The sequence below is a fragment of the Sinocyclocheilus anshuiensis genome, unplaced genomic scaffold, assembly GCF_001515605.1.
Source record: "Sinocyclocheilus anshuiensis isolate Anshui unplaced genomic scaffold, SAMN03320099.WGS_v1.1 scaffold2925, whole genome shotgun sequence".
NCBI classification, from domain to species: domain Eukaryota; kingdom Metazoa; phylum Chordata; class Actinopteri; order Cypriniformes; family Cyprinidae; genus Sinocyclocheilus; species Sinocyclocheilus anshuiensis.
This window is the reverse complement of record NW_015539170.1, coordinates 214,478-235,577: the sequence shown is the minus strand read 5'-3', so window position 1 is coordinate 235,577 and position 21,100 is coordinate 214,478. Positions and strand designations below refer to the sequence as shown.

At 35.8% G+C, this 21,100-nt stretch overlaps 2 protein-coding genes across 4 annotated transcripts; both read left to right on the top strand.

Annotated features, from left to right (window-relative positions):
* The first annotated feature begins 655 nt into the window (after positions 1 to 655).
* abcg4b (ATP-binding cassette, sub-family G (WHITE), member 4b) lies at positions 656 to 10,350 on the top strand. Its single transcript, XM_016479899.1, has 15 exons — positions 656 to 755; positions 2,355 to 2,595; positions 4,496 to 4,613; positions 5,702 to 5,834; positions 5,996 to 6,046; positions 6,143 to 6,288; positions 6,375 to 6,498; positions 6,580 to 6,694; positions 7,225 to 7,367; positions 7,744 to 7,842; positions 8,370 to 8,538; positions 8,691 to 8,791; positions 8,959 to 9,117; positions 9,197 to 9,315; positions 9,395 to 10,350. Exons 2-15 carry the CDS (start codon positions 2,364 to 2,366, stop codon positions 9,618 to 9,620), a joined length of 1,935 nt encoding a protein of 644 aa, XP_016335385.1. The 5' UTR covers positions 656 to 755; positions 2,355 to 2,363; the 3' UTR covers positions 9,621 to 10,350.
* Positions 10,351 to 11,008: 658 nt separating this feature from the next.
* On the top strand, positions 11,009 to 21,018 carry LOC107683821 (NLR family member X1). Of its 3 annotated transcripts, none has more exons than XM_016479864.1 (9): positions 11,009 to 11,398; positions 13,162 to 13,272; positions 13,666 to 13,738; positions 13,843 to 13,952; positions 14,062 to 14,684; positions 15,847 to 17,270; positions 18,508 to 18,594; positions 19,646 to 19,897; positions 19,995 to 21,018. In XM_016479864.1, exons 2-9 carry the CDS (start codon positions 13,167 to 13,169, stop codon positions 20,347 to 20,349), a joined length of 3,030 nt encoding a protein of 1,009 aa, XP_016335350.1. In that variant the 5' UTR covers positions 11,009 to 11,398; positions 13,162 to 13,166; the 3' UTR covers positions 20,350 to 21,018. The 3 variants fall into 3 exon arrangements, with proteins under 3 accessions (XP_016335350.1, XP_016335349.1, XP_016335351.1); XM_016479863.1 differs by having other exon boundaries at positions 13,148 to 13,272; XM_016479865.1 differs by lacking the exon at positions 18,508 to 18,594 and having other exon boundaries at positions 13,148 to 13,272.
* Positions 21,019 to 21,100: the final 82 nt, after the last annotated feature.

Genomic DNA, 21,100 nt, shown 5'->3' with positions numbered 1-21,100 from the left:
ATATATATTTTCAAAGATTTATTATCAAATTTATTTATTATAGATGCATACTTTTCAAGATTGATGTTTCATATATATATATATATATATATATATATATATACATTTTTTCAGGCACCAGGTGACATTTAGACAGTGAAGGACTCTCAGTTGTCAAGCTTAGACTCGTGCAGAAGATGTGTTCTTATTCTGAGTGTGAACTCGCTTTATTAGCGTGTGGCTTCTTCTGGCAACCAGTTGTAGCATGTTGCCATCGCATCCACTCATTTTCACAGGAAATTACATACTACGCTGTCCACAGAAGTCTATAATCTCATACCTGCTTTAATAAACAAACATGCATTTCAAAAACACGTGTTTGTGCGGCACTCACATTTTTGTATTGATTTTTTTTTTTAATATGTAAAACATAATTTGAAACATTTAATAAATTATAAATAAAAAAATAACACTATCATGCAATAAATATAAAAAGTAGATGAATAAAATAATTTTTTGCTTTGGTTTCCATGGGACCGCTCGCTGAGCGTGCATGTCTTCTTTGGGGCATCATCGATGGTCTGGCTTCACTTCCATCCATCCCAGGTTTTGCGTGACACCTCGCCACGAAACTCTCCTTCAGGACTTAGTTTTTCATTCATTCTGTACAGGATTACCAGTGGCGCACGACCTGTTTCTGTTACCTGTTGTGAAGAGAAAAGTGACCTACATTTCAACACTTTAACGAATATATTTCCTCTCAAGTGTGAACCTGGGTAAGTGATTTCAAGAATTTCCAGGATTTGCAGTTCATTGTCAGCATTAGTATAATTTAACCATACTTGTTTTATCATCTGTGACTGACTTATAACAACAGCATAACGTCTAAAAATATATTTTTAAAGTATTATTCTTTTAGCTTATATTTTAATCATATTACTATACTATGCTATATTATGCTATGCCATATTTTTATACTAGCGTCTTAAGAAGTTTGTTAGTAACCTTAACTAGGTTTTCTTTATTATTTAATAATTATTTAATACAAGTAGTAGTGTAATATCATATCATACATTTATATTTTTAAATATGTATTTGGTCTGTAAATATATGCGCATGGTATTAAGAGAGATAAAACTACTAATTCTTGTGGATTAGCCTACAAACACAGCATAAAGACTACAAAGCCAAATCTCTTGATTCTTTATATTGGCCTGTTAATGGTTATTAACCCTTAAAAGGGCGGGCACAAAATAATTTTGCTGTTTTCTAATACTTTAGGGCTCATATAATACAATTTCATGTTTCTTTTCTTTAATACAATTTCATATATCTTTTATAATTTTTTTTTTCTCCAGAAATTAAGCCTTCTCACTTACTTTTCTCAAATATATTTACCATTTAAAGGGTTAATGAATACACACTAAATACTATTTCAACAATCCTCATTTTCTAAAACAAACTGTTCTTCACATGTTTATGGATGTGTGTTATGTAACACTTGCACAGTGTCTCACCAAACGGGCAAAAATCAGAGGAGTGGTGATAATTTGTTCAACCCATATGTCTATGAAAAATTCTTATTATGTTTCACTGGTTATAATATATTCCAACAAGATTTCCATTGTGCAGGCTGTCTCCACACGGCACAATCTACTAATTCTCATGTGAACACTGGAGCGATCCCCTCCTAGCTAGTGTTCTCTGTGGGACTGAGCCAGTGATGTCTTTCTCTGACCTGGCTACTCACATTCTCTGATTTCGCTCCTCCTTTTGGCTCCAAACTCCAGGGACTTACATCTAGCTAGTCAATTCAATGTGTCAGCACAAAGCGGTCTCTCGGAGGAAACCAAATCCCAGCCTTTTAGAAGAGCTCCAAATTCTAACCCAGATCAATTTGACAGAGTAGGGGCCTCTCCTGAATTAGCAGACAGTGTAAATAGGTTTGCATTTCAAGGGGAAAGTATAGGAAGACGCTCCCATTGGAGATTTCTCATCTTGAATAGTGATGTACAATATGATGACACATAGCATTTCTTTAATAGAAGACAGTGATATTAGATGTAAAAATGTAACTATGCAGTTTATCACATGGATCAGGGTCTTCTGTACTTTTCTTTTGATACATTTTTATTGAGAACACTGCAGTAATGGCTGATGAAAATTCAACTTTGCATTACAGGAATAAATTGTTTTAAAATAGAAAACAGTTTTTTTTTTTATTGTAATAGTATTTCATAATATTACTGTTTTTACTGTATTTCTGATCAAATAAATGCAGCCTTGGGGAGAATAAGAGACATATTTTAATACCATTAAAAAGAACTTTTGACCGATATGGTCACAGCACTTAATGATTTTTGCTCTCTTTTAAGACCTTTGGAATGGCAGTGAAGGCATCGGCTCTTGGGTCAGTTAGTATTACTATGGAGGACAGCCTGTGTAATGGAGGAACACAGCCACAGGAAGCTCCACTGCTAACCCATCTGAAAAAGGTAGAGAACCACATCACAGAGGCACAGCGCTTCTCTCACCTGCCCAAACGCACTGCTGTGGACCTGGAGTTCAGAGACCTGTCCTACACCATCAGAGAAGGGCCGTGGTGGAAGAAACAAGGTCAGGAGATCATATTTTACGCATTTTGATTAAGGTAACCATAAATAATGTCAAACTCATTTAACTCATCGGTCCTAAATAATGCATGACTTGTAGTTTTGACCTCATTAATTTGAAACAGACCTTAAGGATGGGGTCTTTATAAGACATTATCATAATCATAAGAAATCATAAGAAATAAATAAAGGAAGAAGGCATACAGTCTGTTTTATTAGATAGTGACTAAAGCAAGCATATAATATAATTTATAAAATTTTCTTTTTTATAAAGGCATAAATGAATTAAAATATAAAAAATATTTATTTTATAGCAAAATGATAAATTATACAATATAGATAAAAACAGATTATTGTTAGTTATGAGGGAATTTAAACCCATTTTCATACAAATATAATTGTATGCAAGTTTTTACAAAAAATCAACAAAAAAAAAAGAAAAGAGACAAATGGTTTATCAATAATGCAGCTGTCAAAACTCAAGGGAGAGATAAAGTGGAACAGGAAACAAGACAGAATGAAGGGAAAAGATCAAAATTGAGAAAAATGGACAACTCGGAGGTCCTCCATGAATAATTGTGCACAAATGAATGCATCCCAACTTTAGACCAGACCAGAGTAGCAGAGAAATCCAATCTTAGAAATAAAATGGAGCCTAAATGATGGATACTGTGTTTAATAATAGACTATTTATCTCTTAGCTGTACAAGTCAAATAGGATATTAAAATAGATCTTGGCTAGATGCATGCTCAGAGTAGCAACTTTTGTTCAAAGTGGAATACGGTAAGCAATTTTAATTTAGCAGCTTAGCATTCAGAGGACATTAAAATCACATTAGAACGAGTACCAAGACTAATGGAGGCCTTTTTGCTTTCCTATCAGACCTTTGGATCTATTGATTTGCAGGTAACGTCATGAATGCTGGTATCTCATACGGATCACTTCTGTTTTTATCTGATGAAGCTGACTCATGCACTGTCTAGTCATGCACTGTCTGGCCTGACGATAGCAGATGGTTCTTTACTCTTGTGATTTATTGGTCAAAACATACCAGTGTGGAAGATTCTACTCTTTTACAGCCTTCAAATGCCAATGGGACGTTTATTTTTGCAGTGCCATCACTACAAGTAGTTTAAATTAGATGAGATCCCATCTAACATCACTGGTGAGAACAACATTTTCAATTCGAAATTGGCTGCTGATATCATCCTAATGCTTGTGCCTTTTTATGCTGATTAATCCTATGCACTATGATGATCAGAATGGAATATATTTGTAAATATGATAAATGGAAATGAAATGATAAATGTAATTAGCACTCCCAATGTTTCCATTGTGGCCTAAAGGAAAAGCGCCACCAATGATGATAAAATGGCGGTCATTAAATCATTAAATTACTTCTAAACATTCAGTGGACATGTATGGGAATAAAGTCAAAGGGTAAAGGAGAGGGCTTTCCTGTGATTTGACTGTGAGAACAGAGCTTTTGGACTAATAGGCTGATAATTAGGGCACCTTGCTTTGAAATACTGTAAGTCAGACTTTTTTTTTTTTTTAGAAATACTATATCAGTGACTCCTAAAAATGTCATAACTTTTTTTAATGAGATCTTTCTGTCTTATGTGGTGGGCGAAATCCATCATGGTGGACTCGTAGAAAGGTCAATGAGCAGACTTGTCCAGAATGGCTTAATTAGCCACTGTACTTAAAGGTTTTGGAGCCTAATTCTTTCATCACCTTTATCACTCGCTTTCTCACATTTCTTAGCTTTGGAGAAATATGTAGTACAGTCATGAGGTTCACGGATTAAACCATACTTCTTATTTGAAGGGATTAACTGCAAGTGGACCGTTTGTTCCAAAGGAGAACCGTAGGATGCCAAGCATATATTTTTTTCTTCCAGGTTATAAGGCCCTACTCAAGTGTTTATCGGGGAAGTTTTGCAGTCGGGAACTCATTGGCATTATGGGCCCCTCTGGGGCTGGAAAATCCACTTTGATGAACATCCTGGCGGGATACAGGTGAGGATACAGTAGGTGCAAAAGTGATCTGAACAAAAATAGTAAGAAAGCATGCTATATTTTTCATTCCAGTTGTTTGTATCATTGGTAAACTTGATTATGAATTTAAAAATTGCTCATAAATACATTTATTACATTTAAAATTTTATTTAAATTAAATTTAAAAATAAATTAAATCTTGAAAACTTCCATACCTATCTATTACTGGTTGTCAGTGTTGGGGAGTAACTAGTTACATGTAACAGCGTTACGTAATTTAATTACAAAAATGTACCTGTAATCAGTTACAGTTACTGAGAAAAAAATTTATAATTAAATTACAGTTACCTATGAAAATGTTAACAATTACAAAGGGGGTTACATTTGAATTTTTTTCACACACACCCACATGCAGATTTAACTGATTGCTTTCATAAATTGCATTGACTGCTCTAAAATATGTAACACTAATGTTTCAGGAGTTTAGGACACAGATTAGGACACATGCTTATTCAATTCAACTGTTTTATTTCCTATTTGGGTTTATGTATAGGCTTTATTTTTTAAGATGAACCTTTTTGTTTTGCAAGGCATTGTTATATGCCAGTGTTTCCTGTCATAGCCAAGATTTGATTTCAAAAACCAGTATCATAGATATTAAAGGGGTCATATGATGCTTTTTTACTATTCACGAACAGCTTGTAACACTCCAAAGAGAAAGGAAAACTTGAAATCGCATCATATGACCCCTTTAAACTATTTATTGTTATGATTTTAAATCTGTATTTAACCTCAGAATGATCTCAAAGTAAGATGCACTAAAGTCTGATTTTGTGGTGGCTATGCTTTAAAATTAAATTATTATAATCTTAATTCAAGTGATGAAGGATTTTGAAAAACTGACAGTAATCAATGTTGAGTCATACTGTAAGATTAACCCTGCCTGTTTCAAAATGATCAACAGTTGAAAACATTAGAAATGTAGAAAAGTAATCAAATGTAATCAGTTACATTACTTTATAAAAGTAATTGAAATAGTTACACTACTTATTACCTATTATTAAATAGGGTAATCTTCCCAACACTGCTGGCTGTCTTGTGTGTTACAGGGAAACAGGAATGACTGGACAGATCCTGGTAAATGGAAAGCTCAGAGAGCTCCGAACCTTTCGTAAAATGTCCTGTTACATTATGCAAGAGGACAAATTGCTGCCCCACTTGACTGTTCAAGAAGCAATGATGGTGAGTCTGTAGGGTGAATGATGTAGTAAAGGACGCCCCCTACTGCAGGTTTGGTGCTAATGCCCAATATAACAATCACTTTTAGTCACCTGCAGAAAAAAAGTCATTTCTAACAAGGAACACACTGAACTCAGCTCAATGATTTCTGCACTGTTTTCTAGGTATCAGCCAACCTGAAGCTCAATGAAGACACAGAGGTGCAAAAAGAGCTGGTAGGTAAAGCTCATCACCTCATTCAGACTTGCCCCAAATGTTTCCCTCTGGTGAACAATTTCGCCTCTTTTCTGTGTGTTTATGTTGGCATGCAGATAAAAGAAATTCTGACAGCCCTGGGACTGTATGAGTGTGTCCACACTCGAACTGTGTGTCTCTCTGGGGGCCAGTGTAAGCGGTTGGCTATTGCCCTTGAGCTAGTAAACAACCCCCCAGTCATGTTTTTTGATGAGCCCACCAGGTAATGATGTCATCGTATTGTGACACAAATAAATCAGCATTATTTAGATGCTTGTAGCATTAACAGATACTGTCTATTTTTTTCAGTGGTTTGGATAGCGCATCCTGTTTCCAGGTAGTGTCATTGATGAAGTCTCTGGCACAAGGAGGGCGAACTATCATTTGCACTATTCACCAGCCCAGTGCCAAACTGTTCGAGATGTTTGATAAGGTATGTGCATGTGCAAATCTTTTTTGGAAATCTTCAGATCATGCCACTCATCATTTCATTCCTTCTGGGTCTCCTTCACAGCTGTATATTTTAAGCCAAGGCCAGTGCATATACAAAGGAAGTGTCCCATACCTCATCCCTTATTTGAGAGGACTGGGTCTTCACTGTCCCACATACCACAATCCTGCAGATTTCAGTAAGTTTGATTTTAATGCAAAAGATTTCCGTTTCAAATAAATGCTGTTCTTTTAAACATTTTCTATTTAGCAAAGAATCCTGAAAAAGAAATGTATTACGGTTTCTTAAAAAAATACATAAAATTAATGTCTCTCTGGTTGATATTAAGGATAATATAGAACATATTTTAAAGGGGTCATAGGATGCTACATGCACTTTTACACGTTGTTTGAACTGAAATGTGTGTTGGCAGTGTGTGTACACAAGCACCCTATAATGATAAAAATACACCCGTTTTTTTTTTTTTTTTAAATCTCGTTAAATCTTTACCCCTTTCTCAAATCGAGCTGATCTCAGGCATTAAGACCCTAAAGAATCATATCAACTTGTGGAAAATGGGCATCATATGACCCCTTTAAATTGTAATTAATGTGATTTCGATATTTGAAAAAAAAAATGTCTATACACATTACAAAGAATCAATAACCAATGATCAATTTGGCACCAGTATATCATACGTCATACATTTCCCCTCTTTTTTGTGTTTAGTCATTGAAGTAGCATCAGGAGAGTACGGGGACTTGAACCCAGTGTTGTTTGAGGCTGTTCAGGGTGGCATGTGTGCATTGGAGCAAAAGTGCAACTGTATCGACAAAACCACTGTAACCACATGCAATGCAAATTGTGTCAAAGTAAGTGATGCAAGTTTTTAGAATCTGCCTGTGGATAACATCAGTAATGCTTACTTGCACAAATTGCGGTCAGGATGTTTGCTAGACGAACTGATCCACTGTGTTCAAAAGTCTCTTTCAGCTCAAAATATACTGATATGATATAACTGTCTTCCTAATTAATGTTTTGATGAGAGTTGACTGCCAAAGAAAGACATGATTATATAAAAGATACTTACAAGCCTGTACTTGGCACAAGAGTACATGCAGTGTCTCTGACACCTGCTTTAAATAGTAAAGGCTGTCTGGGACAGATGGTTCATGCTTTAACATAATCTTTTATATTTATAAAATTTTTCTAATGACTCATTTTGCTTTCCTACACTTGCTTTTACAGGATTCAGGGCATGCTGAGAGCCATACTTTCGCAACAAGCTCTCTGACTCAGTTCTGCATTCTCTTCAAGAGAACATTTATTACAATATGCAGAGACCAGGTACACTGTTGTCTCATTTAGTTGATATCTGGTATCTCAGCCCTAAACTTTCCCAATTAAGTTTTGTGTCCAAAATGACACAATACTGCTTTATGAAGGCAAATCACAGTAACTATACCAACACTGAAAATGACAAAAACATTTTTTTTGCTGAAAAAAAAAAAACATTTAAAAGAAAGTAAAAATGGCAATAAATAATAATTAAATTATAATAATATAATATATTTATTTTTTGCAAGTTTTAATGTAATTGTTAATAATTTTATATAATTATATAATTGTAATATAATTTTTGCCACATGGTGTTTTCATTGCATCATGGTGTTTTTCTCACCCAGTATAAACAGGTCTTAAAACATGAAAATAAATTGTTGCATTTATATTTTAGGAAGAGGATAATCGTATTGGGGGGCATCCTTGGCATTTTAGATCCTAATTCAATTTTAAATGAATTCATAGATACTGCATTTTACTTCTGCAGATTAGTTTAATATGGCGTTTGAAATGGTTCTTGTTTTTTGCTCTAGGTTTTGACACATCTGCGGCTAATGTCACACATCTCCATTGGAGTGCTGATAGGCCTGCTGTACCTCAATATTGGCAATGACGCCAGCAAAGTCTTCAACAACACTGGTTTCCTCTTCTTCTCAATGCTCTTTCTCATGTTTGGAGCACTGATGCCTACAGTTCTTACCTGTAAGTTAGTGAAGAGGCATGAATGCAGCAGTCATGTCACAGTTTTACTGTCAACACATATAACACAATTTTGGGTCTAAAGTCATGTCCTACTTTCATTCAGAGGAAGTGAAAGTGGTTTTTAGAGTCATAGATTCTCTGTACTCTTTCAGTTCCCCTAGAGATGGCTGTGTTTCTGAGGGAACATCTAAACTACTGGTACAGCTTGAAGGCTTACTATCTGGCTAAGACAATGGCTGACATTCCATTCCAGGTGGGTGCCTGCCTGCCTAAGCCTTACTGACTCCATTTTATGCATGATATGAGCTGAGCATATTTGGACAATGTTGAAGGTTTAATAAAATGGATCTAAGACAAAGAAAACCAAGGACTTCTATAATTCCTATATTTGATATCCACTCTTTGTCCACTCTTCCTCAGGTCCTTTGTCCCATCATGTACTGCAGTATTGTATACTGGATGACTGAACAGCCTCCAGAGGCAAGCCGCTACTTGCTGTTTTTGGCTTTGTCGATCTGCACAGCTTTAGTAGCCCAGTCTCTTGGACTTCTAGTCGGTGCTGCCTCCACATCCCTTCAGGTACATGTTACAGCTATTAGAAGAGCTCCAGACTGCGACTAAAACATTAACGACAATAATGTAAAATCTTTCTTCACAGGTAGCCACTTTTGTCGGTCCGGTTACAGCCATTCCGGTGCTACTATTCTCGGGGTTCTTTGTGAACTTTGACACCATTCCAGGATACCTACAATGGAGTTCCTACGTGTCCTATGTCCGGTATGCTATTTATATCTTAATATATACTTTTATTAGGCAAATATCACATTTCATGTTTGTTTGATTGTGTTTCTGACAGGTATGGGTTTGAGGGGGTGATTTTGTCCATTTATGGAATGAATCGAACCGAGCTTGAATGTCCAGGGAGGGTTTGCAAGTTCCAAAGACCTGAAGAAGTACTGCAGTTATTAGATGTAGAAGATGCCAAGCTTTACATGGACTTCATCGTATTGGGGATTTTCTTCCTCATCCTGCGACTCGCCACCTACTTGGTTCTTCGGTACAAAATAAAGTCAGAACGATAATATTCAAGTCATGGTCTTGAATGGTCTGCAGCTCTTGTGGCCTGTTTTCAGGCTACACATATACACTATAATTTCCAAAGGTGTCATTATCTGCTCAGGAAGGTCAGATTTATTTGTTCATAATTTTCGTGTTCTGGTTTTTGTTTTTCATTTGGACTAAATGAATTAAATGTCACTGTCTACAGAATTGGCTTTAAAAAATTGAATAAATATTTTCATGTTTTTCAGTGTTAAAATGATGCAGTGCCAGGTGTTGGAAAAATATTGGTGTTATGCAAGGCTGCTATATCCAAATTCAAGATGTCATACCAAATTTAAATATGCAAATGATAATTTACTGATCTTTCTCTATTCATTATGGCAGTTCTCAAACTCGTTTAACTCTGGCTTTAAGCTTCCACTAACATTGATTTATTTTATTTTTTTTACTCAGAGCTGATTAGAATGACGTTTTTTGCATTTCCAGTTTCAGAAAGCTCATCATGAACATGTTTAGCCTGAGATGAGGATGTTTACATATCATTGCACAAGTCCGAAAAGGGTTTTAATTCAAACCAGAAGACTGTGAAGGTTCACACAGTGCCTGTGTTTCTATTAAACCATTGTATCAGTCTTTTGTATAGTAGATTTGATTAGTTTTCTTTCTTTTATGATTATTTAGTATTTTCACTTGTATTTACCTGGTGCTAAAATTTATGTATTAAAACAAAGTTATAATTTTTTAGACCAACAAACTTTCATACTATATCAGCAATGTATTGTGTAAACATGTTATACTGCCAAATGTACCTAGTGTGTTTAGAAATAAAATGATGAAATCCATCAGAAGTGCTGTAGCAATTTCAAAACAATCTTACTGAGTGTAGTATTCATAGTGGTTCATATGAGGACATAGAGGAATAATAAATGCTTTATTATAATTTATTTGACCCCTTACAATAAATAATAACAAAGCCATTTGGCAGTGCCTTTCAGACGAAATGGTGTTGTTGTTGTTTTTTTAACATTGACTAACTCTGACTCACTGAACTAAACCTGAAGAATAGCATGTGCAAAAGAAACTAAAGCAGCCCCACCTGTAAAAGCTTCATGGAAGAGTCTTTCTAAGAATTATTTTGAATTACTCAGAATCCCTTGGAGCTACAAAGAGCTTACAGTGGCATTTCATCATCCTCGAGGAACCCTTATACAGGCCCATATATAGAACTTGTTGGACTTGATACTGAAAATTGTAGGTGTGTCAATTTGATCAGGGTTGTCCAAAGTAAAACAGCTTTTATCAGACATTGTGTACTATTGTGTAAAATAAATTAATGTTTGGGTGGGCCTATACAATTGTGAAAGGCAGTATGATTTTGCTGTCTGAATACATTAACTGGTGGCAGTGTCAGATTTAAAACCCAAGCAGTATCCTGAAGAAAGCTGGTCTTTTGTAGATTTAAAGCTGCTGGTGGGATAACTTCACAAGTCGCTATGCAAATACATCATAATGCTAAATCAGCATATGTGACTTCACTATAGGCCTATCTATTTAATGGCTTTTATTTAGTCATTTGACTTTCGCAACAGCGTCGTAAAAATGAAGAGCAAAGTTGAAAGTTGAAATGTGTGTATGTGGGCGGTACTACGACTGATTTAGCAGGAAGACAGAGCGGTACGCTCTCATCGTCCTGCCGTAGAATGGACGCTTTCCTCGGCTGTGAACCGAGTGTCAGAACGCTGGCAGAGACTTGGGAAAATCAATGAAGAATTCACCGTATATAGAGTCTCTAGATTAGGTAAAGATCTACAATAATTACCAGCATCTTAATCGTTACATCTGGATTCTCATGTGAATAAAAGTAGTCGTTGCTCTGATTGTCACCGAACGATGGTTTATAAATATTGAAATGAAACGTACGTCATGATGACCCTTCTGACACCAAATAAGATCTGAGTTTGCGTCGAATTCCAGAATCGAACTATATTAAATCTTTCATTTACGATTGAGCATACATGACAGGCACATGCCCCGACGGATAGATACACTGTAAAAAAATAAGTGTAATTTTAACTGTATAATTTTGTAAAAACGCTACGGAAAAAAACTGTTAATAGGTTAACAGTAAGTTCCCGTACTATATACAGGGAAAAACTGTAAAATATCTAACCAGACATTTCATGTAACAGCTGCCAAAATTATTTTGTAAAAACTACAGAATTTTTTTTACAGTGTACTGTTTACATTTACAGACAAACAGTTTGACCTTCAGATTGCATGTGGAGATGGACATTTTTATAGACAAAGAAATTAGGAGGCAGAGCTATACAAGTCAGATGAAAAACAAAAACAAAATAAAAACAAATGAAATTGTAAGGAGTCTTAGACTTACTGTACTATTTTTAGTGAGTGGCAGCCATACTACTCAATGGTTGACGTAGTGATTGTATACAGTACGTGGAAAAGCATATACAGTGGGTACGGAAAGTATTCAACTAAATACTGAGCAAAGGGTCTGAATACTTAGGACCATGTGATATTTCAGTTTTTCTTTTTTAATAAATCTGCAAAAATGTCAACAATTCTGTGTTTTTCTGTCAATATGGGGTGCTGTGTGTACATTAATGAGGAAAAAAAATTAACTTAAATGATTTTAGCAAATGGCTGCAATATAACAAAGAGTGAAAAATTTAAGGGGGTCTGAATACTTTCCGTACCCACTGTACTTTGTAATATACAAAGGGCTACAGTTGTGTTAATAGCACTTTATGCTATCACTTTTCTTTAAGTTGTGACTTTAAAAAGGGGCCCCAATAAATCTTAAAATTATGTAAATGTAGTTATATTAATATAATTTTAATTAAAATGCTTTAAAAACATTAAAAATTAAGATGTACAACATTCAACTGACTTCATATTTTTGACAGCCACTGGTCTAAACTGGTCGCTGGATGAATTATGTTGTAAATTACGTAATGAAAATGAGTTTCCAGTGTTGGTTTAGGTACAGGTGTGGTGACAGGTCACACCTTCATAGTGCCTGGCTCATAGTCATCATCACAGTTGTCAGAGGGAAAACATTTTCTGTTGTGTAAACACACAGACAAGGACGAATTACTTGACCTTACTGATCATTAATTACTAGTATTAACCGATGAATCTCAAGCAATCTTGCATATGTAAAGAATTGTTTATATATATATATATATATACTGTATATATCACTGTCTGGAGGAGGTATTTTAAATGCCACATTGGTCACACTTAGTGATGCATTATACGGTTTCTTTAGATAATGGACATTACCAAAATGAACATTTTGGGTGTGTTGTTAAACAAATATGTGTATCACGTAACCGTGTAGGCATCATGTGTCATTGAAACACAAAGCCGAAGGAGGGACCTTACAAGGTTTGGCTTGATTTTGTCAGCTACATTTACATTACTGTGTTGACTGTAGACTGTTGACTATTTACCTGTTCTACACAATTTTTTTTAGACCTGTTTAACCTTTTAAATCACTATGACAAAACATATAATCCATTAGGGGTTATTTTACAGTCAAAATGTGGCGATTTGGGAGGACATCGGGAACAGACGTGTTAAGATGGAGATGCCAAGGTTCACCAAGAGATGTCTGCTGCAAACTTCACACCAGGACTCTTAAGAAAAGTAGGTGTTTGATATTTTTAAAACATTTAAAATATCCGTTAATCCAAAATACAGTATGAACAGTAATATTGTAAAATATTATTACAATTTAAAATAACTTTCCTATTGTAATATATTTTAAAATGTAATTTATTCCTGTGATGGCAAAGCTGGATTTTCAGGAATCATTACTCCAGTTTTCAGTGTCACGTGATCTTTAAGAAATCATTCTAATATGCTAATTTGCTGATTAAGAAATGTTTCTTATTATTAGCAATGTTGAAAACAGTTGGGCAGCTTAATATTTCTTTATTATTTTAGTCCTTGCTGAATAATTTATTTTTTTTAAATCATACTGAAAATTAGTTTTTTTTTTATTTGTATAATTACAGAAATAACAATTGTTTATTTCAGCCTTTAACTTAAGCCTCCGATCAGATGGCATCTGTGGTGGTGGTGTAAATCGGCATCACTTCTCATTTCCAGCGTAAGTATAATAATTCTTAGAAATCAAGCATTTCCTGATGCAGCATCTATGTCTATTGTTTTCATTGAATATGTTTTGATATTACTTGTGTTTTGTCTCATCAGCAAGACAACAAGCTCTTGTAGAAATACATGGAGAGAATTGAGAACATCTATGTGCTATTCCATCTCTGGATTCAATCCTAGATTCTTTTGTACCTATGAACCCGTCACAGGTGAGTTTATTCATTAATTATTTACATTTAGATGGTATATCACTCCATTAGCCCATTCAGCTCATAAAAGAGCAATATCCTTTATGCTTGTATTATAATTAACCCGCAGATCCCATTGAGATCCACAAACAGAAGCTGACATTATGGTTCAGTCACCTTCCTCAAGAGGAGAGGCAGTTCGGTGGCTACTTTTCTCCCGAAACTATGCATGTGCAGCCACTTATCCTGGAGCGTCATCCAGATGAGGACAGAGGTCTTAGTCCCTTCAAGGAAAAGACAAGCATATCCACATGTCCCTCTCTCACAGTTGAGCAGCTCTTTGATGCTAACAATAATGGCAACAAGGCACGAGGACTAAATGTTTTGCTGTATGGGGCTGTCGGCACAGGGAAAAGTACTGTCGTCCGTAAACTAGTGCTGGATTGGTGTGCTGGATCTGTTTTCTCCCAGTTCAAACTTGTGTTGCCTTTCTCCTGTGAGGATCTTTCCCATTTATCCAAACCAACATCCCTTCGAGACCTCGTGGGCAGGAAATACATGCACCTTCGCAAGACACCTTATCTTAGTGGAGATTATGACAAGGCTAAGGATGTCCTCTTCATCTTCAATGGAATGGAGAAGATGAAGCTGGATTTTCGCATCGGCTCCACAGAGTTATGCAGCGATCCCAATGAGGCTCTCCCATCGGGAGCTGTTGTTGTTAATCTACTGAGGAAATACCTGCTACCTGAGGTATGAGGCTCAGCTGTTTACTCTTTGAGGTTTTTCACTCTGTGACCTCACCTGGCATGTTGAACGATGCCACGTTCCAGATTAAATCGGTGGTGGTTTTGTGATGTAAATTGCAGTACCTTGGTTAATGACATCAAACTCATTTTTGTCCAGATCTATTAATTTATTAAAAATACAATAACATGCACTTCATAAATACAGTAACTTGAATACACCTGGTCTGTGATGCACATTTTTATGTACATTTGTGAATTTAATTTCATTTTGTTATTTTTATAATAATGAAGAAAAAGCCATTATAAAGAATTACATTCCTCAAATGTAATTTTTTTTTTAAATAATAACAATAATAACAAAAATAATAATTTATTATTATTTTTAGAAGTAGTAGTAGTAGTAGTAATATTATATGTATTTTATATATTTGCAGTTTTTTTTAAATTTCTGAATTTAAATTATTTTGAATTTTTTATAATAATGAAGAAAAAGCCTCATCAAAAAAATGTAATACTTAACAATAAAATCTTACTATATTTTTATTAGTGGTGAAGTATATATATTTTTTTGTTAAAATTAATGATATTTGAAAAAAAACTTTGTCAGACAGTTCAAAGTCATGTGGTGCTACCAACATACAAAATAAATATGCTTCAGACACGGGTCATGACGAGGCGTTCCCCCATAGCGACCCCTAGAGGACGCAGTTCGAAGTTCCTTTGAAAGGGAACATAAAAAGGAATATCATAAAGAGAGTGTCTGGGTCAGTAAGTCTGTTATAATATTAGATCATTTGATACTTTTATGACAAAGCAGGTTTTTTTCATATTTATGAATTCATTGCTTTTTTGATATATCTTAAAACTATTTTAAAACTCTTTGGAAAATAATGATTAAGATGTGTACACATATTTAAACTTATTTTATTATTATTAAAATGATATTAAATAATATATTAATTAATTGCTTTATACTTGGTTACACTATATTACATTTTAGAGTCAACTACATTTAAAAATGGTATAAAAGTCTTTCAAAACAATGTATTCAAAAATACCTTTCTGAAAACTTAACAAATGTGGCCAATTACTTTTCATTGGCTCCCACCTTTAGATGAATGTTTATTGTAATTAATAGCTGCTACAACCTGTTGCTTTTCTTACAGGCCAGCATTTTGGTTACAACCAGACTATCTGCCATGGACAGAGTTCCTAAAAAATACATAAATCGTTATGTGCAAATCTGTGGCTTCAATGATCCTGATCGCCAGAGAGCCTACTTCACCAGCAGGCTCTTGCAACAAAATGAAGGCAAGCCGGGAAAGGCAGCCGAGATGCTCATAGAGATGCTTTACCTAAATCTACAGCGGGAGAGTCAGTTAGCAACCGCCTGCTTCTTACCATCTTACTGCTGGCTCACATGCGCCAGTCTTCATTTACTGCATTTTACTGATACAAAGTCACCAATTCGAACCCTCACTGGCATCTACACCAGCTTCATGAGGCTCAACTTTGGAGGAGAAGTGATAACTGTGGATGGAAACGTCTCTTCACAAGAGCAACAGAACTCATTAATGCTCTATGTGGTCCGTACTGTTGGTAAACTAGCTTTTGATGGCATCACCAACAAGCGGACGTCGTTCTCCGCTGAAGAACTGGAGCAGTGGGTTGGTGGCAAGACCAAAACGGATGAAGAACTCCAACAACTGGCAGTGTTTCGCACAGATGTGCTTGACTTCTTTCTGGTTCCTCGAGATTATCATGGTATGGATCCCGAATCTGGTGGTAGACGCTATGTGTTTGCTGTTCCCGCCATGCAGGAATATCTAGCTGCTCTTTACGTCGTTCTTGGCGAGAACAAAAGTGTCCTGGAGAAGTTGACTAAGGAGGTTTCTGAGGCTTTGGGACAAGCCAGTGAGGACATCACAAGCCTCCTGAGCATCATCTCCAAAATCATACCTTTCCGAATCTTCGCCGTTTTCAACTTGCTTAAGTTGTTCCCAAAACTCTTTGAGCGAGTCAGCAGCCACAGCAAAGGGCGTATCGCGAACACCATGGCGGCGGAAATGTTTCGTTCGGAGGACAGCTTCAATGAAGATGTTTTGGACCAGGTGGAACAAAGCCTCCTAGGAGTGCATGGTCCACAGCCACAGGAGGAAACCTACACAAGAGCGTTTGAGCTCTACCCTATCTTCATGGGTGGACTTCTTCATTACGGGAACCGGAGGCTGTTAGACCAGCTCGGATGCAGCATCAAGAGTCACACGGTTTCGCAGATCACCCGTGCACTGAGGAAACACCTGATCAAGGAGAGCCAGAAGAAGCAGCCTCCTGAGGAGCTCATGGACCTTCTGGTCCTGCTTTATGAGTTCCAGAACCCTCGACTCACAGCTGAAGTCCTCCAGTCCATCAAGACCATCAACTTGTCGACTGTGCGCATGACGCCACACAAGTGCTTCGTGCTGAGCACGGTTCTGAGCTGCACGAGCTCAAGCTTCCACCTGAACGAGCTCAACCTCTCGTCCTGCCACATCACTCCAGAGTTACTGCAGATGCTCTGGCCAGCCTTCCATCACACTAGCAACCTCAAGTGAGACATGCACTTACTATAGAGAAAACTAGTCAATGTTTTGCATGCTTGAGTCAAGTAGTTCTATGCATAAAACTGTAAACCTTTGAAGCATCCTGAACATCTGACTTCATAAGCTCTTTAGATATAGCTAAATTTGATACTAATACATGTTTGGGGCTCATCAACTAGCAGTTTGCTGTTTTAAAACCAATAGTTAGAATATATTTTTCACTATTAGTTTTAGATTTATGCTCTCTACCCAGAACTTACCTGCTAAATAACAATAATCATCCTATACCAGCCTAAGATTGAGTTTTTCTGGTCTTAGCTGGTTCTCTCAACATGACCAGATGAAAAGTGCCCTAAACCAGGCAACAGACTAACCTGAGCAGTCTAGGATATCAGCTAAGACCAGCAAACCAGCTTGGGCTGTTTTTTTCCCCCTTCAGTTTTGGTTTTGCTTTTGAAAATGAAGAATTTATGGGTGAACTTTCACAATATTTATTTATTTATTTATATATATTTTTGAAAGAAAGTAATACTTTTATTTAGCAAGAATGCATTAAAATGATCGAAAGTGACAGTTAAGACATTTATAATGTTTCAAAAGATTCAAACTTTCATTACATTAAAAAATTCTGAAAAAATGTATCAGTTTCCCCCAAAAATATTAAGCAGCACAACTGTTTTGAACATTGATAATACTAAGAAATGTTTCTTGCGCAGCAAATCAGCATATTGATTTCTGAAAAAAAAATATTAAAATAGAAAACAGCTATTTTAAATTGAAATAATATTTCACAATATTAGTCTTTTACTGTATTTTTTTATCAAAAAAGGTGATGACAAGAAACTTCTTACAGACCCCAAATTTTTGAACACTTTCAAACTTATCTTTTATATTAATTTTAATTTTGATCCTCGAAAGAAACTAGTTGAAATGCCCTCTAATACACTGACCTCAAGTTTTATGAATAACGCAAAAGTTTATAATGTGTTGCATATTATTGAGTGAAAGTAACAGCAACTGAGGACTGGTTGGTCTTGATATTGTGGTCTTAATGGACCTTTAACATGCAACTTTTTATTATGGATTCCGTTCTTGCCTTCAGGTTGCTTTGCTTGCAGTATGCAGTTGGTAATAATTACTTATAAGCACAATTGCCTCATTAGTTATTGATTTTCTGCCTGGGAAATCGACAAACTAATGGCATGCACGTGTGTGTGTGTGTTTTTGCTCACTGTGTGTTTACAGTCTCCAGTTTAACAGCCTGGGTCCTGAGTCCTGCATTCTACTGCGAGATCTCCTGCTTGAGCCCAACTGTACTATTAAGTCAATACAGTAAGCCTACTTTCAATAGCACATTATTACTGTGATATATTCATGGTTGAGGAGGTGCCAAAAAAAGCCATTTCTGTTTGTTTACCAATAACAGGAGCTGGAAAACTCAATCTGTGTAATGTATTTGTTAGTGACATTGCATCTCTTCACCGATTCTTGAGACACAGGACAAAAACATGTCCCAAAATGTATATATTTATTAGTGTATTTATTTTAGTATTATTTATATACCATTAGTTTTTATTAAAGTTTTGAATTAGGTTTTTTTGTTTTTATATTTTCAGTCTTTATTTTAATTTTATTTACATTTTTAGTCATTGTGTTATGTGTTTTTGTCATTTATATTATTTTTAATATTGCAAATATACTGTTAATGTTTAACCCATTTTTATTTCAGTTTTAGTTAAATTTGATTTGATTTTTTGTAATTGTTTGATGTTTTTGTCATTTTTATTATTTTTTTAATATTGTAAATATACTATTTATGCTTAGTTAATTTTTATTTCCGTTTTAATTTTTGAGTTTAGTTTTCGTTTTTATTTCCAGTTTATTATAGTGCTTCAAATATAAACTTATTTCAGTTAGTTGCTAAGCTGTTTATAATTTATAATTTCGTTTTTCATCCTTCGTTTGTCCGTTTTTCATTTCATTTCAGCTTTGTTCTTTATTTTTTTAAATTTTGGTAACGATGTGTGTCTGTGATTTTTAGAAAATGTAAAATTTCACTTGTTTTTCCATTCATTCTTAGAAGTAAATGCTAAATTTGCAATATTTATGATAAATAATTTGGCACATTATTTTAGTATTCGACTGTATTGACCCATACATTAATAGGCTAAGAAAAAACATTTTGTGAGAAAAAGAAAGAAGTTACTACTAAATGTACATTTATAACTATGATGTTGTTTAACAGTTTAATCCAGAAAAATGAATAGATACATGCACTACTTTTTTAGTTTCATCCCTTGTCTCAAGAACCACTGTGATGATATTCAGGAAAAAGTGTCTTTCTTGTGCTTTTTGTGTGAATTTCCTGTTGCTGTGATCACAGGTTGTGTGACAACTACTTGACGGACACCGGCATCAGCCATCTACTGGAAGCTCTGTCTGGTAACCACTCTCTGCAGCGGCTGTGTCTGATGCACACGGGCCTCGGGGACCGATCGGCACAGCTGCTGGCCGAGAGACTTGGCCAGCATGAGATGTTACAGGAGCTAAATATGGCCTACAACAACATCGGAGACAGCGCAGCTCTCACTCTGGTCGATGCCTGTCGTGAACATCCCAGCATCCACACAGTACAGTGAGTACAACAATACATTTGCATAGTTCAATCATATGTGTCTTTCTTATAAATCCATCTGATGTTAATAGATGTCTATGCTCATACTTCCTCTCAGCCTGTACCTGAACCAGCTTACCGATGTGGGCAAGCAGTCGCTGTACGTGCGTGGTGGTCCTCGGGTCAAGGAGGGCCGGCGGGTGAAGGTCTTGGCATCTGTAACGGAGGGTTCAGACATCTCAGAGGACTGGCATCCCATTCTGAGCGTTATTGGAAAAAATTCTGTTTCATGGGACAGAGGCCGTGTACGCGAGCAACTGCTGGTCTTCCTGAAAGACCTGGAATGGGGTCGCAAACAGCACCAGAGTTTCTGGAAAAAGATGCACTTCCGACGAGTGGAGAGCGTCGTGAGGCAAACGCTGTGCTTACTGGAAAAGAGCAGTGATACGGGAACAGGGACCGCTATAAAATAATGTAACGATCATAGAAAATTTGTTGCCATATTTCAATCCAGTCAGCCTTAATATTTCCCAGTTAGATTTTAAAGGGATTTCCATCTACTCACATATCCATATACTGATTAGGTCATTTTGAGAAAACACTGTGACAAATTAGTTTTATTTAATTGTTTGAGGGAAAGATCAACATGCACTACTCCATAATACTTCAGATAAGTACTTGAAAACTGCTCCTTGTTGCATGATGGCAATTTTTGCCATAAAAAGCCATTTCCTATGCATGTTTTCAGGGAGAATTCAGGGTTTTTTGTTATCATAAATTAATTGTAGGAGTGTTATGCCGTTTTGTAAATGGTTAAACTCTTTAAACAATGTTTGAGTGTGAAATGGTGCTCTAGACAAGGTTAACAAAGTAAGGTAACCAAGACAAGGCTTTAGATGCTTCTGCAATCTTACCATATCTTTTGCCTTAATATTTGATTGAAAACATGTTTGAACTAACAAATTGTGACTGAAATTTGCTGTGCAATAACAACACAATAAAACTAAAAGTGCTTATGAAAGGTGGCTCCTTGTCAAACTGTATAGCTTTGACTTTTGCTAAATAAGTTGCAGGTTTCTACCGGCTCGAACAAGTCTTATTTTAGTGGAGTTTGTTGTCAGTTGTCTTAATTAAGAGTTTGTTATGTATGATCTGATTATGGTTGAGGTGTTGTCTCATAAACCTAAGATTAAATATTAATCTCCTGTGCGTTATTGTGGTGGA

Excerpts from the sequence above, each read along its gene's own strand:
- abcg4b (XM_016479899.1), top strand. The coding sequence starts at position 2,364 with ATGGCAGTGAAGGCATCGGCTCTTGGGTCAGTTAGTATTACTATGGAG. Across the intron at positions 6,499-6,579 it reads TGTTCGAGATGTTTGATAAG|CTGTATATTTTAAGCCAAGG; the intron begins GTATGTGCATGT and ends TCTCCTTCACAG. Across the intron at positions 8,539-8,690 it reads GATGCCTACAGTTCTTACCT|TTCCCCTAGAGATGGCTGTG; the intron begins GTAAGTTAGTGA and ends GTACTCTTTCAG.
- LOC107683821 (XM_016479864.1), top strand. The coding sequence starts at position 13,167 with ATGTGGCGATTTGGGAGGACATCGGGAACAGACGTGTTAAGATGGAGA. Across the intron at positions 13,273-13,665 it reads CACCAGGACTCTTAAGAAAA|CCTTTAACTTAAGCCTCCGA; the intron begins GTAGGTGTTTGA and ends TGTTTATTTCAG. Across the intron at positions 14,685-15,846 it reads GGAAATACCTGCTACCTGAG|GCCAGCATTTTGGTTACAAC; the intron begins GTATGAGGCTCA and ends CTTTTCTTACAG.